Source organism: Setaria viridis, chromosome 7, assembly GCF_005286985.2.
Source record: "Setaria viridis chromosome 7, Setaria_viridis_v4.0, whole genome shotgun sequence".
Lineage (NCBI taxonomy): Eukaryota > Viridiplantae > Streptophyta > Magnoliopsida > Poales > Poaceae > Setaria > Setaria viridis.
Window position 1 is genome coordinate 34616874 of NC_048269.2, and position 22423 is coordinate 34639296.

Here is a 22423-nt window from a genome sequence, read left to right on the forward strand (position 1 = left end):
GCTGAGAACGTGTTCTCTACATTCTTCTTATGTAATAATTTTATTTAACCTGACAAGTACAAAGGGAGCATAACTTCGGGAAGGCTGAAGCACATGTTTATTTTTTTTTAGTTTAATGCTAACTGCTATTTTGGTTCTTTGGTTTGGGTGAAGGTATGTTCACTTCTCCTGCTGTCATTTTTTGCAAAAGAAAACTTGTGTGCGGTCCTCTTTGTTTGGGTTGAGGCATGGCGTTTCATGGACCGGGCTAATAAGGAAAAGTCTAATTCATTTCAGGCCGAAAACATATACCAAGGCCCATCATCTTAACAGCTTATCAGACAGAATTATCTAGTTGGGCCTGATTGCAATGCTAGTTGGGCCAGAAGAGGCCGGGCCTCCTCAGGCCAGATTTATATACTTGTTACAGATCTGCCCAGTTCATCACCTTGCAAACATAAATCTTTGCATTGCAAAGAAAACTGAATTTCTTTCAAAAAAAAAGGAAGGAAAAACTGAATTCTATAAGGATGCCGCTGGATTGGTGGAGCATATGTCAAAATCTCAGTGCCTTTTAAGTACTTCAAATCATCTGCAAGAGTTGCTAGAAAAGAATATTAGGAGTCATAACTGTTTAGTTCGTCACGATACCAATACACAAAGTACGAAGTAATTGGTAAATCGACATTCAACTACAGATGTTCACTAAGACGAGGCCACTCGAAACGCATTATGTACAAATACAAGCATAATGAATTCAGTTGTGTTTAAATGACCTTAAAAAAATTTCATGAAGCACTGCAAATCTGATGTGTCTCCTTTATTAGTACATAGTAGATCTTTACATGGAAAGTTGTTGAACTATCAGAACTGCAGATCAGATGTACAGAAACAGCAGCATCCAAGCTGACGGGTGACGAGGTGTTGATTGGTGCCTGTTCCTTGGGAGCATCGTTGACGGAGCAAAATTAGCAAGGTGTTGTTCTGTCTAAGAGATGCTATCTCCCAAGTTTAATATCCCAAGACCATCTAGTTCAGTTCAGTTGACACTTGACAGCCTCCTGCAACCGCAATTACAGATATGATATTGACACATGTCACCCAGAGTAATCTCACACAACCATCGCTAACCTGCTGACTCCAATTTGGCCCTTGCATCAAGCTCCCTCCCAAATCTCCAGAGGTAATTCAGACCAACGAGCAGCTCGGTCACCGCAGCTTCAGTCTTCCTCTGGTCTGCAAAATGGAGCGTCTGCAGAAGCAGGACGCCAGCGCTCGACGCGACGTTTCGTTGCTCGAAGTTCCTCTCGGCCTGCCATCGGATCATGTTGCGGGCGAGCGGAGCCAGCCATCCCAGAATCCTCTGCACGGTGTCGGACCACTCGGCGGCCAGGACGGGATCGCAGGGCGTGTTCATGGCGGCGAACGGCTTGAGGCGCGCTCTGAGAGACGCCCGGATCCTGTCCGTCAGCATGCCGTACAGGTCGTCCCTCTCGTCGGAGCAGATGTGGTGAGGTGAGATGGCGAGCTTCTCGATGAAGATGATGAGGTTGGCGTAGTGCAGCGCCAGGGCGGCGCCGCCGAGGGACGTCGCCGGCGCGTTGGTCAGAACGTCGTGTGTGGACTCGAACACGGCCGTCGAAGGCTTCGCGTTCGTGTGATGATCCGCTTGGTGCTGGAAGTTGATGCTGCTGTAATAATCGTCGTTGCTGGCTGCGGATATGTAGCTGAAGCTCAGTGGAAGGTCAGCGTCGCTATGGGTCCACCCGTTTCTGACCGGAGAATTGCTCCCCGTGACCACGCAGCCGACGAGGTGCCTGCCAGCCGCCGGCCACTTGAGCTGCCTCAAGCTCTTGCTCCTGGACATGAGAAACCGACGAGCGTCGCCGCTGGTAGACTTGCTGGATCTTGCACGCAGCATCCTCCCAGGAGTGTCCGCGGCCACGACGTCGGAAGGGTACACCATGGACTGCATGCTGCTGCTCACGAACGAGCTGCTCCAAGAAAGCCGCGAGACCTTGGAGTTGGAGTCGTCATCCATGGAGGAGGAGATGGAGATGTTCGTGGGCTCCAGGTCGAACACCTCTGTGATCCTCGTCACGATGGTGAAGAGCGACCTGGCGAGCAGCCGGACGGCGTAGTCGAAGCTCCGGTTCCAGAGGGAGGCCCCGCGGAGGCGCTCGACCTCCTGCCTCTGCCGCGCCACGCGGCGCGCGCACTCCCCTCCGTTCGCCGCGCGCTGCATGTCGCGGCGCACGGCCTGCTCGAGCTCGGCGAGCACGTCGAGCTCGTGGCACAGGTGCGCGGTGAACGCCACCAGGCGCTGCATCTTGCGCGCCTTCCGGTCCATCTTCTTCTCGGCGGCGTACCGCAGCCCGTGCGGGTCGGCGCCGCCGCCGCCCTTGACGAGGGCCGCGAAGAGGGCGTTGAACCGGCGGAGGAGCGGGTCGGCGCAGCGCGCGGAGAGCCGCGCGACGGCGCGGGAGAGGTCGCGGCACGCGGCGGTCATCTCGGCGAGCGCGAGGGCCAGGAGCGCGGCGTCGTCGTCGGCCACGAGGCGGCGCACGCCCTCGAGGCGGATGGCCTCGGCGCGGAGGCGCGCGAGGTGGGGGTCCCCGAGCGCGCGCCACAGGCCGGCGGCCCGCGACATGAGCGCGGCCACCTCGAAGGCCAGTACGCCCACCTTCTCCCCGCCGCCCCTCGGCTCTCGCAGCTTCCGCATCCCGCTCGTCGCTCGCGAAGTGGATGGCCGGGCGGCAGTTGGGTTATGTACGCGGCGCGCGTGACGGCGTGAGGTCAAAAGGCATCTGCGCGCCAACGGCTTTGGTGGGGTGGGCAAGGAGCATTGGAAAGCTGCAGCTGCAGTGGATTGGCATCGGTAGTGTCACCTCCCTGTCACGGGGTGAGCAGTGGGGAGTGTGGTGGCTGCTGGGAGTTGAAACCGAGCAGCAATTGCGGCATCGCCCGGGGATTATTCGGCCACGGTGATGGAGGGAGGGTCGGGAGGCGCGCGAGAAGCAAGGGGGCGCGTCGTCCGGGACCCGGCGTGTCTCCGTGCGGGTGTCGTGGCTCGGGAAGTTCGCCGGCGCGGCACTTCCAATGATTGGCGCAGCCAGCGGCAGCGGGCGTTTTTCTCTTCTCGGTTGCTATATTCTGAGCTGGTCCTACGTTGTCCATGGGTCACGAGCTCACTTGCCCGCGACACGTAGGGAGGTTACAAGGCTCGATGGAGTGGGACGCAGCGCGTTTGGCGATTTCCTCGTGTCTTATGGCAAACACACGTAAGCCGTCTCGTGTCTCTTACGTACTAGTCTCGAGATGGGGAGTTTCCGAGTGACCGAGCGACACGTGCCGGAAGGAGGACGAAGCTGGATATACAGTACAAGCTACAAAAAGATGTTGGACCTGCCGGCAGTTAAGCAGCTAGTATGATCCATCGTCCATATATACGGCTAGCTGCCAACACGCGAATGCCTTCAATTTCCGCTGTCTGACGTGTAGCCAGTATTCGACCGTAAGAGCCCCTTTGTCTCAAATGGACAGAGCTCGGCCTCTGATGATAGATAGCGCCACTTCCATTCATTGCCTACGTCTCGTAAAAAAAAAAAACCATTGCCTATGTGAGCCGAGGCAGTACACCGATCACCTCAGCCCACTGCAACCGCTATGGGCCAGATCAGTAGTGTCGAGGCCCACTAAGCCACTGGACCGAAACCGGTGTCATTGCGAACGACGGCTGACCGCACGGAGCCGGCCGACGAGCCGCCGCCGGCGACGTCGATATCGGCAAATCCTCGCGGATTCCCCGTTTGTTCGTCTGAACTGGCTCCATCTCCCGATCACTCCCCGGGTGCTCCTTCCACAATCCCCATCTTCTGCGTGTATCTCCAAGCTCCCCAACACAATACCCCGTTGATGCTAACACAGAGCCATAATTTTTTTGTTTTTCTTTTGTTGCGTGCTTCAGTTTGTGGAACCCTTGATAATTTATTAGAGGTTGATGGGGACGCGCGCAGTAGGAGTTATGCCCTTGTCCGTATGTTTTATCATCTGAATGCTATCAGCAATGCAATCCATGCACTTCATTCTGAAATCTTCGAGCAGTATGCTCATATATCTCGTGCCGTGCTGCACAGAATGCCCTGCCTTCCTGTCGAGACGTGTGGCTTAGCCTGTAGTTATTAGTCGTTACTTCCTGGATCATAATTAGGGAATGGACCAATACTTTATTCATGATGACAACAAATGTATCCTCACTTTTTTCTACTAACCTAGAGATGGGGTAATCACATGACTTCAGTTTGTTTATATTTTCTCACATGTTGCTTGTAGTGTGCAATACAGTATCACTTCAGTGGCCACCCTCATGCTTCAGACCTCAACTACAGTCTAAAGCGTAGTTCAGTTTCAGGTTTTGCTTCAGATCCAAGAGAACCTTTAGTCTTGATCTATATTATCCCTGAAGAATTCATTCCCAACCTGATGGCCTAGGTATAAAGAGTTGCTACGAAAATTGCCCTTCAACTAATGCATAAGTTTTTTACTGTTTTCTGACATCAAAGTGACAACTAATTGTAGTAAGGGTTAAAATGGAACTCGGTTGCCGTATGTAATTTCCCTTCTCCACAGCTAGTCAATAAAATGCTGCAACATGGTTCTCAACACATCAGTCTCATATTAATATGCTGTCAATTTGAATCTAAGGACTCTTGCTCCATTGAAGCCACTCTACGAGTAGTAATTTGTTGACTCAACGTTTAAGTCAATAGAATAGCATAATAATTTGTGCTTCTGCGCGAATATATGTAAAGATACTGGAAGTTAAGTACTTATTGCGCACATTGAGTCATACCTGTTCTGTCATTCCTTTATGTGCATCTTCTGGAAAAATTAACTATAGCTTTTCCAGCAAACTTTGATGATTATGCGCAATGGACTTTTCTTAGATATTCATTCTGGACTAAAGTAGCTATTAAAATTTGGTGTGCCTAAGAGTCATAGTTGATAGTTTAATTGTGGTAACACTCCTTTCTTTTACTATAGTATTCAAGAAGTATTTTTAGGAGACAAGACGTCATATGGTGTTTTTTGGCAAGTCCATTCAGCAATATATATGCTCCAATACATTTTTAGTCCTTTACTGAAATATAGTTCAAGCCCCAACAGTTTGACAGTTTTGTGTAATTATGATGCAATCACTTGGAAAGAAATCACCAAGCTGGACAAAATTCCACAATTTCTATATTTTTATAGTAAGTAATCACAAATTTATAGAAGGGAAAAGCCCATGGCAAACGGCTGCAGAATTCTATTTCACTAGTCCTCCCACTCTGTAATATACTTAGTCTGGTTACAAAACATTAGCTTGATCAATATTGATCTTGAGGGGTCACGAAAAGTTTTCCAGATTTATTCTGTTGTTAACTGTTTTCCCCCAATCAAACGCTGTAGGAGAAGTGGGAGCTATGAATTAATAAGTTAAGATCACCAGTGTCCATTTTTATGATGCAAGATCAACCAACAGGACTTGTATATTTTTTCCCCAGACCCAGACAGTACATTACTAAGGCAGGTATGCATATTCTGATCTTTAAGCATAGTATTTTTTTTTCCTGTTAACAGTGACCATGCAACAGTTGATGAAATCTTCACACTGGAGCTCAATGCTGACACGGCAAGAAACTCATAGTACCAGCCATTGTTCTCATTCCTCTCTGCTAATGGTGCAGCTTGCTTGTCCAGTGTGCTACTAGTTTGTGTAGGTTATTCCTTGAAAGGGTGCTTCAAGGCCATGTGCATGGGTAGATTAGGTATCGGATTATTTAGCAGTCTAAGAATAGAAAAGGCCCTCTAGGTCTGAGACTCTGAGTTCTCTCTGTTTGTTTACTTTAATTATTATTTGGCAGCTTTAATTTTTTGCTCTTGTTTTGCTTTTACCTGTTTATCATATTAAAAGCTGTGATGCAAGAAAGGGCGCGTGCGATGCTTTCCCTTCTTCCATTTGTTTTATACTTACAAGAAGCCTGAAAAAACGTTTGATACAAGAATGGACATTTTTTTGGCTTAATCACATGGCACCATTATTGTTACTCTTTAATCAAAGCCTTATCAATAATCAACTCTATTAATTAATCCTTGGGAGGCGAGTTTTGGTTCCTTGTGGGTACACTTGAAGCAAGTACAGCTGTCCACTAATTCATACTCAGTATCTGCAAAAGATCTCCAATGGAAGTTAATAAAACTTGTTTTTTCCCTTCTCTGTCCACAAAGTACAAAATATGGATTCATCAAGATATTTACAATATCGTTTTATGATTGTTAAATGTTTGAATTTTGAACACAAGATCGTTCAGAATATATAATTAAAGATTCTCAGTTTCTCACTGCTGAATCTTCAAGTACTTTGTCATGGTTTGTCCTGTATCTGTTAACCATAACTGAAGGATTTGGACTAATAACAACTGCACTGTTTTCTTCCTGATGTTTATCTTATTGATCCCACTTATGTATGCATGGCTCAGCTAGATCAACCTTCTGCATTTGAGCTCACCAGTTGAGAACAGGCTGTCCCAAGCCTCTAATTTGAGATTGGATGTTTGAGGTAAAAGATGACAACCAATCGAATGGTATGGAGAACTATTTTCTCTGATTCAAAAGATAAGGGGAATTACTTTCAAATAACGATCGCCAACATGACCATGTTAATAAAGCTGTACTTCCAGTTTATCTGACCATGTTAATAAAGCTATACTTCCAGTTTATCTGACCATGTATTTCTGCACCATGATGTCTATGGAACAAGACTCAGTCCTTTTAACAAAAAACCGTTCCCTGGTAACAATAATGGCATTCCACTATCTCACCTGTAGTAATAAATAATTACACCATTTGGCAACACCTTGTGAGTGTTTTGATTTTTTTAGTCTTTGAAACTATGATAATGTAAGCTGGCTGCAATTCACTTTTTGTAAGCTGTTATATTTGTTACTTTCTTGCTCTTTTTTTTGTATCTTGTGTTCTTTGCCATTTTCTTGCTGTTAACGTTGTGTTTTCCTCCCTGATAATTGAAAGCACAATCCTACATATTCCCTAGAAAAAAACTGATATTCTTTGAAGAAGCAAAAATAATCTCCTAAGTTCCTTGATATAAAAAAATTTAGCACTTTAAATCTCTCGGTGTTGTCTTTCTTGCCGTCTTCTTGTTCACTTGAACTACTAAGCGCCAGGAGCAGGGTGACAGGTTATATTAGAACTCAAATATGCTGTAATCTTGGTGAATCAACATTTTTTGTTGAGTGGACCAATTCGAAACGCTATGTCCTAAAATGAAAAATAATAAGCAGATGACATATGTTCTTGAATAGATTTTGTGAAGTGTCCCAAGTAGTGTTTGTTTCTTCTACCAAGCTGCCGCTCACATTCTGATGAGTTGCTTGTTCTCCATTTCAGTATCTGAGATGCAATAAATGCAAAGCTATAGGAGTACGTCGTGTATACAGCTTTTGATCCGCAGCTCACACATTTCCATCTTTTGCAGCGGATGTTGCGGAAATTTGCTCTAGCGGCCGTGCACCTTCAGAGTGTAAGCTTTGAAACTGTAAGCTTTGATGTTTCCAAGGCAATGGACAGATCTCTTTCCTGCTCTACTTGTCATCATCCCTTATACATTGTGTAAAACTTCCATGAAGATATACTAGCCTATATTCTTCAAGATTTTTTCTGAAAGATGTTTTCCTCTTCATACCGCGCTCTTCTGTTTTATCAAGGTCCCCCATCCTCTTTTGTCTATGCCTTCCTCTGGTTGGTGTCTTATTGTCAAGAAACATTATTTTGTTTTTCTGATTGGGGATGCTCATATTAAACTATTGTCTTGTTTATTAAAGCATCCATAGTTTTATGATAACGAGGAATTCAAGCTTTTACAGTTACAGCACATCATGGATTTGACTGCCTTTTTTATTTGCCATTTGAATTACTCTCCTGCTAGTGATTTCCCAAAAGGCCCGTGCTTCGATCTTATCCCCTCAGTTGGACAGCTGTGAAATGTGCAGGGCAGCTTGGCCAAGCAAAACAGGTACAGGTGCTGGTGCTGCAAATTTAGGTACGCGTGCTTGTTATAAGTTTACTGCATCAGTATTTCCCGTCTTGTCCTAAAGCTCTCTTGAAACTGTGGGGGGAGAAAAGAGGGATGAAACAAGAATATGACTTTTTTGTGTGATTCTCAAGATTCTAAAGAAGAGGCACATTGGGAAAGCTGCATAGAAAGATGAGAAACGAAATGCTTTATTAGGTCTAGGAACAGGTATTAGTAGTACTAATAATACAAATAGTAGAATAACCAAACGACTCCCTCTGTGTTTTAATATCTGAAATGCATGCTAGCACTTTTCAAAAAAAGAAAAGAAAAGAAATGCATGCTAGGTTAAGCTTTAATCTCATTTTCTTACACAAATTTTAGATTATTACATGAAAATAGTAATTATATGTTTCATCATTTTATGCATATTTGTATTATTTTAAAAACGTCATTGAAAAATGTGGCAATCAAAAGTGTGCAGTGTAGTGCAGACATAGTAATGTATCAGTTGGAGATGGAGTGAGCAGTAATGAACTGTATGGTACAATCCCCAATGTGGCTGCTTTTCTCTCACCTGCTGGATCTTTTAATATATCAACATGCAAGAAAAGACTTAAAGGAAAAGCAGAGATTATTCAAACCTTAGTTCCATGCTTATGGAAAAAGTTTAAATATACATTTCCATTTTATTTAGTACTGGTAACTCAATTAAGACACTGCAATTCTTTAACTGTCTTTAATTTATCTTATCCATTTTTCGGAAGACATTGTTTGTCTCATTCGCTACTTTACTGTTCAATAGAAAAAAATGGAAGTTATGTTGGACTCTAGTACACTTTTGCAGTCCAACCAATCATATGGCTGGTCAAAAGAGAGAGAAGGTTACAGAGAGCAGGAAACCCCGCCATTCTTGTGCAGTTTCTGCCCCCAAATCTCCTTTATTTTATTTGTCATCTTCCCATATTCAAAATATTTTCCCTGATGACTTCGGTATAATACTGGTACAACCAGCAGCTGCTTGCTGGTGCCTGGTAGTAACCGGATACAAACCAAAACTAGAGCCGGTGTCTTCCCTCGTCTGTCTTCCTCCTCATTTGAGTCCAAGCAAGCAAAGTAGCAAACCAAGAACAAGAAATTTGCCCAGCAAGCTCCAAGCTCCAACCAAGAAGAGCCCTTCACATTGTAATGGAGGGAAGGGAGGGCGTTGCAGTGGCAGGAGGCCATGAATCCGGTCATGGTCTCTTCAGAGCAGACATAACCATGACAGAGGCGCAAGAAGCAGCAAAGGGGTACCGGTCCTCTCCCTCGCCGTCGACGTCCCCCACGCCGTCCCCGCCACCGGCCGAAGCTGGCCACGGAGGGGATGCCACTGCAACTCCACTTGCGTGGAGTCTGGGCGGGGACAAGCCAAGCGAGGCCGCAGGGGACAACGGCATGCAGACGGCTGGGCAGAGTGAGCAATCCAACTTGAGCTCCGGACGGCGCAGGGGCCGCCCGCGCGGCTCCGGCAGGCGCCAGATCCTAGCCACTCTAGGTCAGTATGCTCCCTCTGAAATGCAAAGCTTCCTCTTTCTTCTTGAGCAACTAGAAATTTCCATTTTTGCTTTATAATTTCTGGCTATGTTCCCCCCTTGTTGATTTCTGTTACATTGGGGCTGGTGAAAATTGAAAAGCACATACACAGCAGCCTAGCTGGACACGAGAACATGGATTTTTCACACGTAAGTGTGACCACATGAGAAGCCATTTTTTTATAAATCAATGGTGAGATAGATCATAGGTAGATGAGAAGTATACGTGGTAGGTAGATGAAGAGAAATCAATGGTTGAGATAAACCGTGTAGTCACGTGTACACACGTAGTTTTACATTTTCCCACTGAACTAGTAGTCAATATTGTTTTATTCCGTTACCACGGTTCTGCCGTTCATTGTCCCATTCGTCTTCAGTATCAATTATTGAAGTATATCAAAAAAAAAATTGTACCAATTCTTATGTTTCATCCCCTTTCTTCCTACCAATCTTGCCCGCGCATTCTTTCTTGGGATATTTTTTCCTGGGTGGATTACCTAATCAATTGGCATGATTTAGTTAATTTTTTTAAAGATGAGCCGTGACTACGGTATCTTTATCATCATCTAGTAGTAGTTTAGTTTCTTAAAAATTGTTCATTTCTCTATCTGACTGGTTTCTTCAAATGCAAAAGGTGAATGGTATGCGCTGTCAGCCGGAGGGAGTTTCACACCTCATGTTATCATCGTGGGTACTGGGGAGGTAAGACTTGTATTCCATCTCATCACAGCATCGTGTTTGTCTGCAGCTAGTTTGGCATTGTTTGACTAGTGGGCAGTGCTTGCCTTAACGGTGTCACTGAGCTTTCTTGTCTAATTTGTTGGTAGGATGTCGCGGCGCGCATAATGTCGTTTTCTCAGAAGGGTCCACGCTCGATTTGCATCCTCTCTGCCAATGGGACAATCTCTAATGTAACATTGAGGCAGCCGGATTCATCTGGTAGCACCTTCACCTATGAGGTAATTAAAGACCCTTTGCATCCTATTATTCTCCTTGTAATGTTCTGAGTTAGGACTTAGAATCTACTGGCTGTTGTGAACTTCTGAGAACTTGGAAGCCCTGGTCACTGCACAAATTTGCTCTGTTCAGTATTAGTAGCATTGTTTATACTCACATCAGACACAGTGATATCCTTGCGATGTTTTTCTTTTTTTCAAAAGATGTATAAAGCTTTAATTTGATATATCATGTTACATTGTTATGGAAAATGGTCAACCACCCATGTTGAAAGATTCATTCATGCAAGTCACATTCTTTGTCTTGATTGTGATACCTCATGAAACATACACACACTGTCATAGGTTCAGCAGTTGGTAGGCCTATTGTGTTGGAAAAGCTTTCCCTTCCACTTTTTCCTTTGTCTCTTCCACCTTTTTCTATGTCTCTTCCATTTTGTTCTTCGCGCATTGTAGGTTTGATTTATTTCAGCATTCGTAAGTCTCCTAATTGTAACTTAGACTCTGTTAAAATGCAAGAAACTTGTTTAAGTTTTGTAAATGGCGATGGGACTTCTAAAATATCTTATCTGCATGAGAAATGAGCACAGAAGTTTCCGAGTTGTTTTATTGCTGTAGGATCACAAAGATTTCATACACCATGAGTCCATGATGTCTGCATTTATGCTGCTCATGTTTAAACGAACTGCTGTGTTTCTGTTGTTCAGGGCCGTTTTGAGATTCTGCAATTGATGGGCTCTTTTACAATGGCTGAGGAAGGTAGGAGGAGAACCGGTGGGCTGAGTGTCTCTCTTGCTGGCCCTGATGGCCGTGTGGTTGGCGGTGTCGTGGCTGGGATGCTGCGTGCTGCCAGTCCTATACAGGTAAAAATCCGACTGAAACCTGTACCAAATTACCATTGCAGTCACACTGAACACATCATAACAGAGTTATTTCATTCTTCATCATAATCTGTATTGTACAATTATGTCGTAAATTGATGGAAAGTAGCTATCTTTTCTATCATCTAACATAAACCTTGTGGACTTCAGGTGATTGTGGGGAGCTTCCTGCCCAACAGTCTGAAGCAGCATCAGAGGAGGATGAACTTGCAGCAACAAGCACCACCTGCTCCGGCACTCCCTGCACCTGTGGCTCCCCCTCCTCTTCTCACAGCGGCAATGCCGATCTCTCAGGCTGCTCCAGGTAACGGCTACCATGGGCCACCAGCGTCCGCAGCATCTCCACAACCCCATGCCACCGTGGAACACGGCGCGATGAACCTGAACACGACGGGCTTCACCATGGTTGGCTGGCCTGCAAGCTCACCGCCCATGGCGCACAGGGCTTCACCTGACATCAACATCAGCTTGACTCCCCAGGAGTAGAAGAAGTGGGTATGGTGGTTGTCATTCTTTTGTCGCCTGATCCCTGACACATTTTGTAGGCATGGCATTTGCTGTCGTGTGTGATACTTAGCCGACCAGGTGGGGAGAAACTAAGCTAGAATGGTGAAGTAAGGTTAATTTAGCCAGGATCAGTAGAATGCGTAGATGCTCTAATGAACTAATCTGAGTGTCTCTTTAGAGAGAGATGTCAAATTTGTTGGGTTACTGCTCCGTTGCTTTTGGCCATGACTGTGGCAGTTAAATTAGTTCTAGTCCTTTTATCAGTCTGCTACCCGTTGGGTTGTGCCCTGCAGAGTGCAGCTTGTTCCGTTGTTGACTTGTTGGTAAATCTGTTCGCTTCAGCTTACCAGCCACCAAATAGTATTTTTCTCTCGTAACAAATCAGTTGTTTTAGCTTTTCAGCCGGTTTATAAGTCCAGCCGAACACATCCGATGAACGTGGATTCGTGATGATCTTTATGCACTTGACCTCGGTCATCTGCATCTGGTTGTGCTTGGTGGCGAACTGTTGCTTGGTACCAAAACGAAACTGAATCACCTGATCACCTGTCGTGTCGTGACACGAGCATCTCCACCGCTCCACGTCACTTGCGGATATTTCCAGTTCCATTTCCCCTCTAGATGTCGCCTTCAGCTTCGGCCACCTTCCCTCACCTTCTAGACTCCTCTGCTCTCCTCCACCTCAGCTTACTCATCCCTCGTCCACTTTCTCTATAAATCTCTGTCGGCACATCGGCCGATCAAGCAGAGAACCAACAGTACAGTTCGATTCATCAGGCAACTCGATCAAGCAAGCATCTCTGATTCTCTGATCCCTTTTCTCGAATCCATCCTTCTCTGTTCTTCGGGGAGCCCGCGCTCAGCTCGTCGGCGAGATGGCGTACATGCGCGTGACGCACCGCGATGAGGAGGGCAAGAAGGTGACGGAGAAGATGCCCATCCCGGAGACGCGCCGCCCGGACACCGCCAAGCACTTCGAGCGCAAGCTGGAGGAACAGGGCTTCCACCGCCTCGAGCGCCACCCCGCCAACGCGCCCCGCGGCGTCGGCATCGGCACCCCGCCGCCCAAGTCCGGGCGCGGCGGCAAGTACACCTGGGAGGGCCCCGGCGGCCTCGTCGAGGACGAGCTCGACCCGGCGCCGCCCGCCATCGACCCCAACGATCCGAACTACGAGGAGGAGGAGGAGGGAGGACCGGCTGGGGATGAGGACGACGCGGCCAAGGAGGTGGTCGTCGGGGAGGTGGAGGTCGCCAAGGTCGCCGAGGAAAGGGACGGCGTCGCCAGGGTCGACGTCGCGCCGCCGCTCCTCCAGGAACAGAAGCAGTAGCTAGTTCTGGTTGCTTCTGAAGGCTCATCCTTGTGGTGTGGGTTTGCTCCTTGTTGAGCTAATGAGCTTGGATGTGAACTGATGTGTTTTGGTGTACAAATCAATCAATAATCGAATGTGAATCAAACTCCCAACTAAATTTCAAGCTCTATCGTGATTATTTGCAAAATTTGATCCTTGTAGCTTCAATTTCGTGGCCATTCTCAGTTTCTTGAGCTCTATAAACTCTCCTCGATCAGAAATGGCCAGTCGATCAGAAGAGAGACGACGATCAACTCGGTACAAAGCTCAGTTTGGGCTGCAAGGGAGTTACTATGCCAGCAACTTGGCCCATTACTTTTCAAGTTAGGGAAAGGCCTATATCTTCTGTTCACTTGGGCCGCATATGCAGCGTGAAATGAACACTACTGGGCCACAATCAGTTCCAAAGGCCCAGTCCTGTCAGAGAGGCTTTTGCTAGGTTTTGGCACAACCGCCGGTCCGTCCGCCGCACAACCGCTCGCGTTCTCCCCCTCCCGGCGGCTGCCGTGTCCGTTTGCCGCGCCGGAGCTGACCAGCCGACGAAGCCGAGATGGCGAAGGGCGACGACGCGTTGGCGCGGAAGCGCAACCGGGTGCGCCGCAAGCGCCTGCGCAGCAGCGAGAACGCCGTCTCCGCGCGGGTCGCGGCAATCATCGCCTCCAAGCGCCGCCGCAAGTCCGGGAAGCGCCGGGGCTGCGAGGGCATGTGCTTCTCGCTCCCCACGCCCGACGACCCCTTCAACGAGCGCCACGGGAAGAAGCGCAAGGGTGAGGAGCCGACCGACGACACAGAAGACGACGCCACCGCCGCCACCGTGGCCAAGGACGACAAACCCAAGAAGAAGGACGCCAACACTAAAAAGCAGCCGCCGGCGAAGGCCGGGGCCAAGGCCAAGTCGAAGGCTGTACGCGAGCGAGCGACGGAAACGGAAGAGGGCCGCGTGGACTTCGACCGCCCGTCCAAGTTCCTGGTGGTTTGCCTCAACGCCATCCGGGATGCGGTGGCGCCCGAGGACGGCGGCGGCAGCAGCATCCACGGCGCCGGCGACTGGGGCGTGGAGCTCTGGAGGTCCTGCTCCTCCCCGGCGCCGTCCGACGTGCTCGACACCAGCGGCGCGTGCGCCACGATGGAGCAGACAGCGTGGCTCGTCTCCACTGCCTGCGACATCGTCGCCAGGAAGGAGAGGCTTGGGATGGTCGTCTCTTGTCCCTTCCTGCTGTACCTCGTCCCGTCCCAGGAGAAGGCCGCGCAGGTTGGTACTGCCATTTTGATGCTTACTGTGTATTTATTTGTATAGCTTTAATGAATCAAATGTGAATGATTTAGTTAATTTGGTGTCGTTTGGGCAGGTGCGATCGATATGCAAACCCCTGAAGCCTCTTGGGATTCATTCAGTGAGCTTGCATCCTGGCGCTTCGGTTGAACATCAGATCTCTGGGTATGTTTTTTGTTCTTTTATTTGTGTTATCCTGGTTGAACATCAGATCTCTGGGTATGTTTTTTGTTCTTTTATTTGTGTTATCCTTTGTTTATTGCAAATGGAAAATGTGTTATCTGATAACCTAGACGCGTAGTGCTTATGGATATCAAATGGCAGCTGATATATTGGTGTTAATTCATTTTGTTTTGACTGCCCTACCAGACTAAAAACTTGTGAGCCGGAGTTTCTTATAGCTACCCCTGAGAGGCTTCTTGAACTTGTTTCGCTAAAGGCAATTGACATATCAAATGTATCAATGCTGGTAAGTAAATATGCTGGTAATCAAATGTAGTAGTTTGATTGAAATTATCAATTTCGGTGTTCTATGCAATTGCACGTTACAAACTATGAATTTTGCAATAAGTTAAGCAACTCTTTTATCTTGGCTCTTAGCATGCTTGGTTGTTCTATTTTCTGTATTGCTTTTCTCCATATAGTTAGCTATCCTACTACAGTACTGAGTTTCATCTAAAGATTGACAACTTCAATTGACAGGTCATTGACGGACTGAAATATTTTCTGGACCTCAATGTCAGTGACAAAATCTTTTCTATTAGAGACGCCATATCAAGCAGTCCTCCGATAACTATCTTCACTGACTCATCTGACAAAAATGTTGCAACTATGGCTAAAACTCTACTCCGTGAAAGAATTACAAAGCTCTCTATCAATGATTCGGTTTATTCAAGGAGTGCTTTTGTAACGCAGCATGTACATTTCTGTCCATCGGAGAAGCTGAAAACATCAAAGGTAACTGCATCTCTTATTTCTCAATTGCCTATCTTATGCTACCTTTCATGGTTTGGTTTGCTTTTATGTGTTGCGCAACTTATCCAGGAGGGCATTAATGCATAGCTAGTGAGCTACTGTAATTTTCTTCAGAAGTTCCAGTCGTAATTGCAACACAATGTGTTTCTCTGCATACTGGAGGTTGTTGTTTCTAGGATGTCATACTCATACCTCAAACAGTGATGTGGTCTGACATTGATAACCTGAACAAGCATTTGGACCTGCATGCTATTTAGTAGTTTACTCTAATGCATCTCATTTCTGTATTGAATTCATGGGTGATGGTTTATTGAACAGGAGCTGTTCAAATGTTTCGATGATCGTGGTGCGTTACCACTTTCATGTTCTGATGAACACTTTCTATTTTCAGGTTAAGGAAATTCTTGAGCAGATTCTGCAGAGTCATGCTAAAAAGTCATCAAAGGTTCTGCTAGTAGCAGCAAGTGATAAAAAAGCACAGCACCTATCATCATCACTTAAACTGGAAAATTGCACAGTAACTGATGGCTCACATGGCACCTCTTTTACCATATGCAGCAGGTGCAGTGAACCTAACAACATTTTTTTTTTGCAATTTCCAATATCTTCATGCGGACTGAACCTTGTGCAGCATGCATAGCTAGTTTGTTACTTTAATAACATACTGCAAATGAGAATTTGAGTTTCAGTCATAGAGAATTTAGACCAGGACATTATCTTTTGACTAAGAATACCCAGGAACTTTGACATCTTAAACGTATCTGTATTTGTGCAGTGTGGGACTGATGAATGTACATGTTAAAGACCGGGAGAACCTGGTGATGACAGATGTAGAGGGGTTTGAGACTGTATTGGTGGTTGATTTCCCTCCTTCAGTCGATGAATATGTTGACATCCTCACTGGGGTTGCTCGTCATACGATTGGAGGGGAGGTCCATAGTATCTTCTGTAACACTGATGCTCCTGTTGCGAAACCTTTGGCTGAGCTTCTTGCAAACTGCAGCCAGGTGGTGCCTGAGTTTCTCAAAAAATTGGAGTCTTCATAGCAGACTTGATTACCCTATTAGAGGAGCCAGATTACCCAGGAACTTATCATGGTGATTCGGGTTAGTTGCCGCCGCTCATGGCGCTGGCACTTGTTGTCACCAATCAATTTTGACATTCTTGCGTTCTTCCTGGATGTAGTGCTCATTTGTAAGCACCACTATGATATTCAAGCCTCTGCCTTGATGTACTACACTACTACTAGTTCTTGTGAAATGTGAATGCCTTGAAGCTCTTTTTCTGGAATGATTGGTTCTGGTTCAGTTGCAGTTCATAGCAGACTTGATTACCCTATCAAAGTAGCCAGATTATGTTATGGTGATTCGGGTTTAGTTGCCACCATTCACGGCACTTCTTGTCACCAATCATTTTTGACATTCTTGCCTTCTTCCTGGATGTAGTTCTCATTTGTAAACATGACAATGATATTCAGGCCTCTGCCTTGATGTACTACATTAGTTCTTGTGAAATGTGGATGCCTTGAAGCCCTTTTTCTGTAACGAGTGGTTCAGTTGTTGTTCATAGATTTGCCGGCCTCTATTATTGTGAATTTTGTCAGAGGAACTGTGTCGGTCACCAGGGACCGCCATTTGCTTCCCTTTCTCTTTCCGAAGGGATATGTCTCTAGATCTTTAAAGTGCATCGAGATGTCAAAGACATGGGCTTCTTTTAATCAAGCACCCTTTTCATCTTTACCGTACTCAATCAGCTTGCCCTCTTGCTGTCAGCTCAATGGATTCTTCAGCTGACTTGGCGCCGAGTTGGTGGCAACAACTGAAGGGTCCAGGAGCTGTGTGCACCGCCCAGCAGACTTTGTCGTCGTGTCGCTTTGGTCCTGGCATTCGCACCACGAAAGCTTTGCGAACGGAGCGCTATGGCTGGATGCTGATCGGCAGTGGAAGATGTTGGTGACTCGGCTTGTGACCATGAGCGGCAGATTGTTGGTCCACTCCTTTTCCCTGCAATCAGGAGGCGTATAGGCAGCGCTTAACGTTAATTCACATCAAGGACAAAAGGTGATACGGCATTGCTTAGCTTCTGATGAGTTGGTGCATGTGTCTGCCATGCGCTACTACATTCATGCTTTTGCTTGTGTTAAACATTAGTTGTTGCATCCATCCAGTGCCCTGGGGCATCAACACGTACGTACTCCCAAATATGCCGACAGCAGTTTCGGTATACCCATCACGCCAATCGCATTACAGCCACGAGGATAAACGTTTGCGTCGCTCTCAGCAACCAGCATGCCAAATTATTATTTGCCCTACTCGCTGCTGCATCCATCCATTGGCGATCATGGAGCTTCACTGTCGCCATCGATCGGCATTGTACTGCTAGAAAAAAAAGGCCAAGGGGGACCCTCCTCCCTTGCTGGCTGCTGCACGCGCGCCTTCTTCTTTACACATCACGCGCCGCGATTGCCGCTTGATTGCAGTGTGCTAGCTGTGTGATTGTCCAGTCCTCTTCGCTAAACTGCAGGCAGCTGCTTGTGTCCACAAATGAAGCCCGTGGTGATTGCATCGTGATGTCCGAATGATCTGCCCTAGCTAGCTAGCTAGCTTTAATGATTTAGTATGGAATGCATGGGGCTGCATTTGAGCTCGATCGAGTAGCAAGCAGATCAGTTCAAATCAACTACGTATAGGGATATGTTTACATATGCTTTGGCTAGGAACCTAGGGGCCTTCTAATCGAAGAAATTAAGAATCTAAGACCCTGCAACTTAAACAAAATGTAGCAGCTGTTATCATTGGTAAAAAGGTCTTAAAGATGTCGATGGTATATATCTGTTGGTAGGGCATGCGTTTATACCAATACCATGTAGAGCATCAAATGTAAAAGTGTTAATGCTCTGCTTACCTTTCCCGGTTGGCGTATTGAAATCACTATATATTTTGAGTACTAATTTGCTTGGCATATCACCCAGCATTTGTATTAGCTCTCTATATATCTCCACTACTACCAGCAATGCTCTGCTCATCTTTCCCGGTTGGCGAATAGAACCGACGCGACTATAGGAGAGAAGAACCAAATATATTTTTGAGTTATAATTTGTTTGGCACACCATTTTTATAAATGTGACTGCAGCCCACATCTTACAATTTTGGGGCAAACAATATATATAGTCACGAAAAGAAAAGGACAAGTTTTAATTTTTACATGACATCATATTTGTTCTAAATTTTAATTAGCAGCGGATAACAGGAGGATGACTTGTTGAGTGGGCAACAAGTGCTGTGGCGCAGTACAAACACCATAAGAGGTGATTATGCAAGTTAGGTGAAAAAGAAAATATCCAAACGCCTTTTAGATCAGACAACGTCATGGTCTGCCACAGGATTTAGGAATGGTGCTCTGCACAACACTCGCTACTGAAAGTATTAATTACGTTGACAGGCCAAGCTCCGCACTCGTAACAAGTTCCAATGAACCGTCTGTTGGCATATCCCCAGCATATATGGAGTATTAGCCTAGCCAACTCCACTACCAGTCATTATTGTCATGAGCAATTAGCACGTGTAATAAACTACTTTCTTGCGACTTCATGTCTGCACTAGTTAATAGATTTATTTTCTGGTGATATATATCGTCGCACGAGTTGGCAAAACTGGTTTCCGCGCACATAGCTCTACATCCAATACGTGAATGTACTCCTCCCGTTCCAAATTGTAGGTCGTTTTAATTTTTTTAGTTCATAGATATTATTATGCATCTAGATATATACTATAAACTTAAAAATTACCAAAAATGATCTACAATTTGAAACAGAGGAAAATTACCAAAAATGATCTACAATTTGAAACAGAGGAAGTATCAGGTAAAATATAATCCTAAGGCTTGGTTCGGTTAATCCCATTCCAATTCAAGATTAGCTGAAGAATTAGTTCCCTCAGCCCCTCCCAATTCAAGATTATTAGCTGAAGAAGGCCTCCCTAGGTAGCTAACGTTACAGTGTTTACACACTGCATGGCGTCATATTTTTCACACCCGACAGGCGGGCGATGCTATAATATCCTGATATCCATATATAGTGCGCTGTAGCATATCAATACAGATCCGCAGGCTTGGGTTTCTTTCATTCATTTTGGGATAAGGAAAATGGCGTGTGCAGGTGCACGCCATTGATGTAGACTGCTTGCAGTACAGTGACATATATACATGACGCGCGGCCGAGCCTGCGCCGACGTACGATCCGTTGATATGGGTCTCCGACTCGCCGGAAAACGACGTCACGGGTGGTGAGCGGGCGAGGGAGGATTCGACTGACATGGTATCTCTCGTCGTATGGGGCGCCGACGTCGCGCGCCAGCTCTGTGTCCCTGTCCGCCTGTCCGCGTCCCCGACTAGCTCAGGCTCAGCTCAGCTCGTTTGGAGGGGCCCCGGCCCGGACTGTGCCCTGATCGATGGAGCCGTTGACTCGTGCGAACCGATGCTTGAATCTGACAGAGGAGACCAGAGCACCGCTGATCCGCCGTGGCCCAGCAAGCCAGCGCACTGACGAACGATGCGCACCAGGCTGCCTAGCTCGGCGACGACAGCGACGCAGATGCAGCGACGCACGCAGCTGCCTGCTCCCTCCGTCTCTCTCTCAGCATGGGTGGTCAGTGGGCTGTGGGCGGGTGCTCAAGGTCACTGCTGCAAAGGAAGTCACACGGAACTGCAATAGAGCGCGGAGAGGAGAAAGAGGCGCCAATGATGCAGGAGAAAATGGTGGCCATCGATTCGAATCGAAGTGGGGGAAGGCAGGCAAGTGCGCAGATGGAATGGAGCGCAACGCACCCAATACAGTGGAGTGGGCATGCTTGCATGTGGGGCTGGGCCCACTGAGCATGCTATGTCACCACAGGCGCAGCACAGCGGCTGCAGCTAGGCGCCCGGCCCAGACCTCTTGGAATGAACAGAGCAAGCAGCAGCAGCAGCAGTTGTGGAGCATAACAACATGTTTTCTTTTATTAGAGAATTATTAGGGTTGCCTGTCCAAAGGTGGCGGTTCCTCCTGCATGCAAGCGGATTTTGTGGTGGAGAAGGAAGAAACAAAGAAAAGACTGTCTGCGTGCCACGAGCACCCGGCCCCAACAGGAAAGACCACAGCTCCCAAAGCAGCCAGCCAAACCAGCTGCTTGCCTGCTTACAACTCCATTATCACTCGTTCACTAACTCATCTGTTCCAGCAGTACACAGCTTCGACAACACACACAGCCACAGATAGATGATGAAGCGTTGCAGCCGCATCTTTTCGCCGCTCGCGGCTCTTGCCCTGCTCCTACTCCTCGTCTGCTTCTTCCACTGCGCGGCCGCGGCTCGGCTCCTCCCTGCTGTTCCTCCTCTTGATAACCAAGGTACGTGTGCTCCACTCTTGTCATGTACAGTATGTCTTGGTTGCTGAAGCTCTATGCTGGTCGATCGATCCTACCAGCTTTGGTCTTCCCTGATGTTTCTGAAGAACCCTTTGCAGAGAATAATGGTGTCAAGGCTGGTGCTGCAGATGGCCTAGTGCTTCATGAAGGTACCGCGGTCCATGGCAACGAGCTTTCAGTCTCGGAGGTGAGAACAGAAGACGCTGAATGTCTTTGAATCCAGTGATTTCCAATTTGAGTAGTAAACTTGACCATTCGTGTACTGGTTCTTGATCAGATGATGGGAGTAGAGGAGGAGGAGCCGGCGTGTGACGAGGGGAACGACGAGTGCATGCAGAGGCGGCTGCTCCGGGACGCGCACCTCGACTACATCTACACCCAGCACAAGGGCAAGCCGTAAGGAGAGGACTGAGGACCTGCATATCTTCATCCCAGATCTACCTGCCGGCTGCCCGCTAGCTTGATTCTGTCACTAATTAACATTAGTGACCCAACTACGAGTACATGCATGTGTGTCATCTGTCTGTACATCTCCAAGTCTTGTAATACATGGTAATTTGTCTAGTTGCCTACCTGTGAAGCTGCGGCCCCTGTCTGAACTCTGAAAGTAATACTATGTTTGTACGTCCATGCAAGCCCATTATCTACAAAGTTTTCAACTTTCATGTGTGCTCGATTGCTTTGCATTCATAATATTTTGAAGACTGAGGGCTTGTTTCTACGCATATTGGAAAACTAGTGGCCTTTGTCTGTATGCAAAAACTTAAAGAGGACAAAACCCTAAACCCTGATACTCCTATTGTCGTTATGGACTTATGGTATGAATCATACACGTTTAAGCCACCGGCGTGGAGTAATACCTGCATCCTGTTGGGAGATTGTATCTATATGCATGCGTCTAGTGCAATTTAGATACGGTTCTACTTTAAGCTATTTTCATAAAGACAAATATGGTACACTTTTAGAAAATATAATAGATTCAATGGCTATTATTATCAATGATCTGATCATGAGAGTCTACAAAACTTTTGGTCAAGTGCTTCTAATTTTGTGAGAATTCTATTATTTGTATTTTTTTTCTAGCGTGTTATCAGGAACAGAGGGTTCTTGTTGAGGCTTTATAATAATGAGTATTCAATTAGTAATGTTATGTGGAAAGAGATCGGCCAAGCCCATTCGTTCTAATCAGTTTTGTATACACTTGAGCATAGCAATCCAAACCAATTAGTCTACCTATAAAAGAAACAAGTAGTTTATGTTTACAACGATATAAGCATGTGGTTAGCTGCTACCATGCAACCTATAGCTTGGGGCCTTCTAGTTGAAGAAAGAATCTAGACGTAGGCTGCAACTTGACAAGTTCCTAATTGGCCTGGATCACCAACCCTGCGTCCAGTGTGTATGGCTTGGATAGGTATGCCTTCTTCTCTCTTTGGTTGAACCGGATACAGTG

The 22423-nt window shown here is 46.6% G+C and overlaps 5 protein-coding genes across 6 annotated transcripts; 4 read left to right on the plus strand and 1 right to left on the minus strand.

Annotated features, from left to right (window-relative positions):
* Positions 1-735: 735 nt before the first annotated feature.
* LOC117862989 (protein PSK SIMULATOR 1) lies at positions 736-2874 on the minus strand. Its single transcript, XM_072294944.1, has one exon. The coding sequence runs from the start codon at positions 2699-2701 to the stop codon at positions 1106-1108; it is 1596 nt and encodes a 531-aa protein (XP_072151045.1). The 5' UTR covers positions 2702-2874; the 3' UTR covers positions 736-1105.
* A 6076-nt stretch (positions 2875-8950) lies between these two features.
* Positions 8951-12234, plus strand: LOC117862394 (AT-hook motif nuclear-localized protein 1). The gene is made up of 5 exons (XM_034745855.2): positions 8951-9590; positions 10262-10329; positions 10455-10586; positions 11291-11446; positions 11615-12234. The coding sequence occupies exons 1-5, from the start codon at positions 9242-9244 to the stop codon at positions 11948-11950; spliced, it is 1041 nt and encodes a 346-aa protein (XP_034601746.1). The 5' UTR covers positions 8951-9241; the 3' UTR covers positions 11951-12234.
* A 241-nt stretch (positions 12235-12475) lies between these two features.
* Positions 12476-13448, plus strand: LOC117862395 (uncharacterized). Its single transcript, XM_034745856.2, has one exon. The coding sequence runs from the start codon at positions 12847-12849 to the stop codon at positions 13297-13299; it is 453 nt and encodes a 150-aa protein (XP_034601747.1). The 5' UTR covers positions 12476-12846; the 3' UTR covers positions 13300-13448.
* A 328-nt stretch (positions 13449-13776) lies between these two features.
* LOC117862391 (ATP-dependent RNA helicase DBP3) lies at positions 13777-17112 on the plus strand. The gene is made up of 6 exons (XM_034745852.2): positions 13777-14572; positions 14670-14758; positions 14963-15062; positions 15296-15550; positions 15960-16129; positions 16344-17112. The coding sequence occupies exons 1-6, from the start codon at positions 13871-13873 to the stop codon at positions 16612-16614; spliced, it is 1587 nt and encodes a 528-aa protein (XP_034601743.1). The 5' UTR covers positions 13777-13870; the 3' UTR covers positions 16615-17112.
* A 3372-nt stretch (positions 17113-20484) lies between these two features.
* Positions 20485-21629, plus strand: LOC117862396 (phytosulfokines 2). 2 transcript variants are annotated; one of them, XM_072294813.1, is made up of 3 exons: positions 20485-20952; positions 21057-21157; positions 21248-21629. In XM_072294813.1, the coding sequence occupies exons 1-3, from the start codon at positions 20823-20825 to the stop codon at positions 21368-21370; spliced, it is 354 nt and encodes a 117-aa protein (XP_072150914.1). In that variant the 5' UTR covers positions 20485-20822; the 3' UTR covers positions 21371-21629. The 2 variants fall into 2 exon arrangements, with proteins under 2 accessions (XP_072150914.1, XP_034601749.1); XM_034745858.2 differs by having other exon boundaries at positions 20508-20952; positions 21069-21157.
* Positions 21630-22423: the final 794 nt, after the last annotated feature.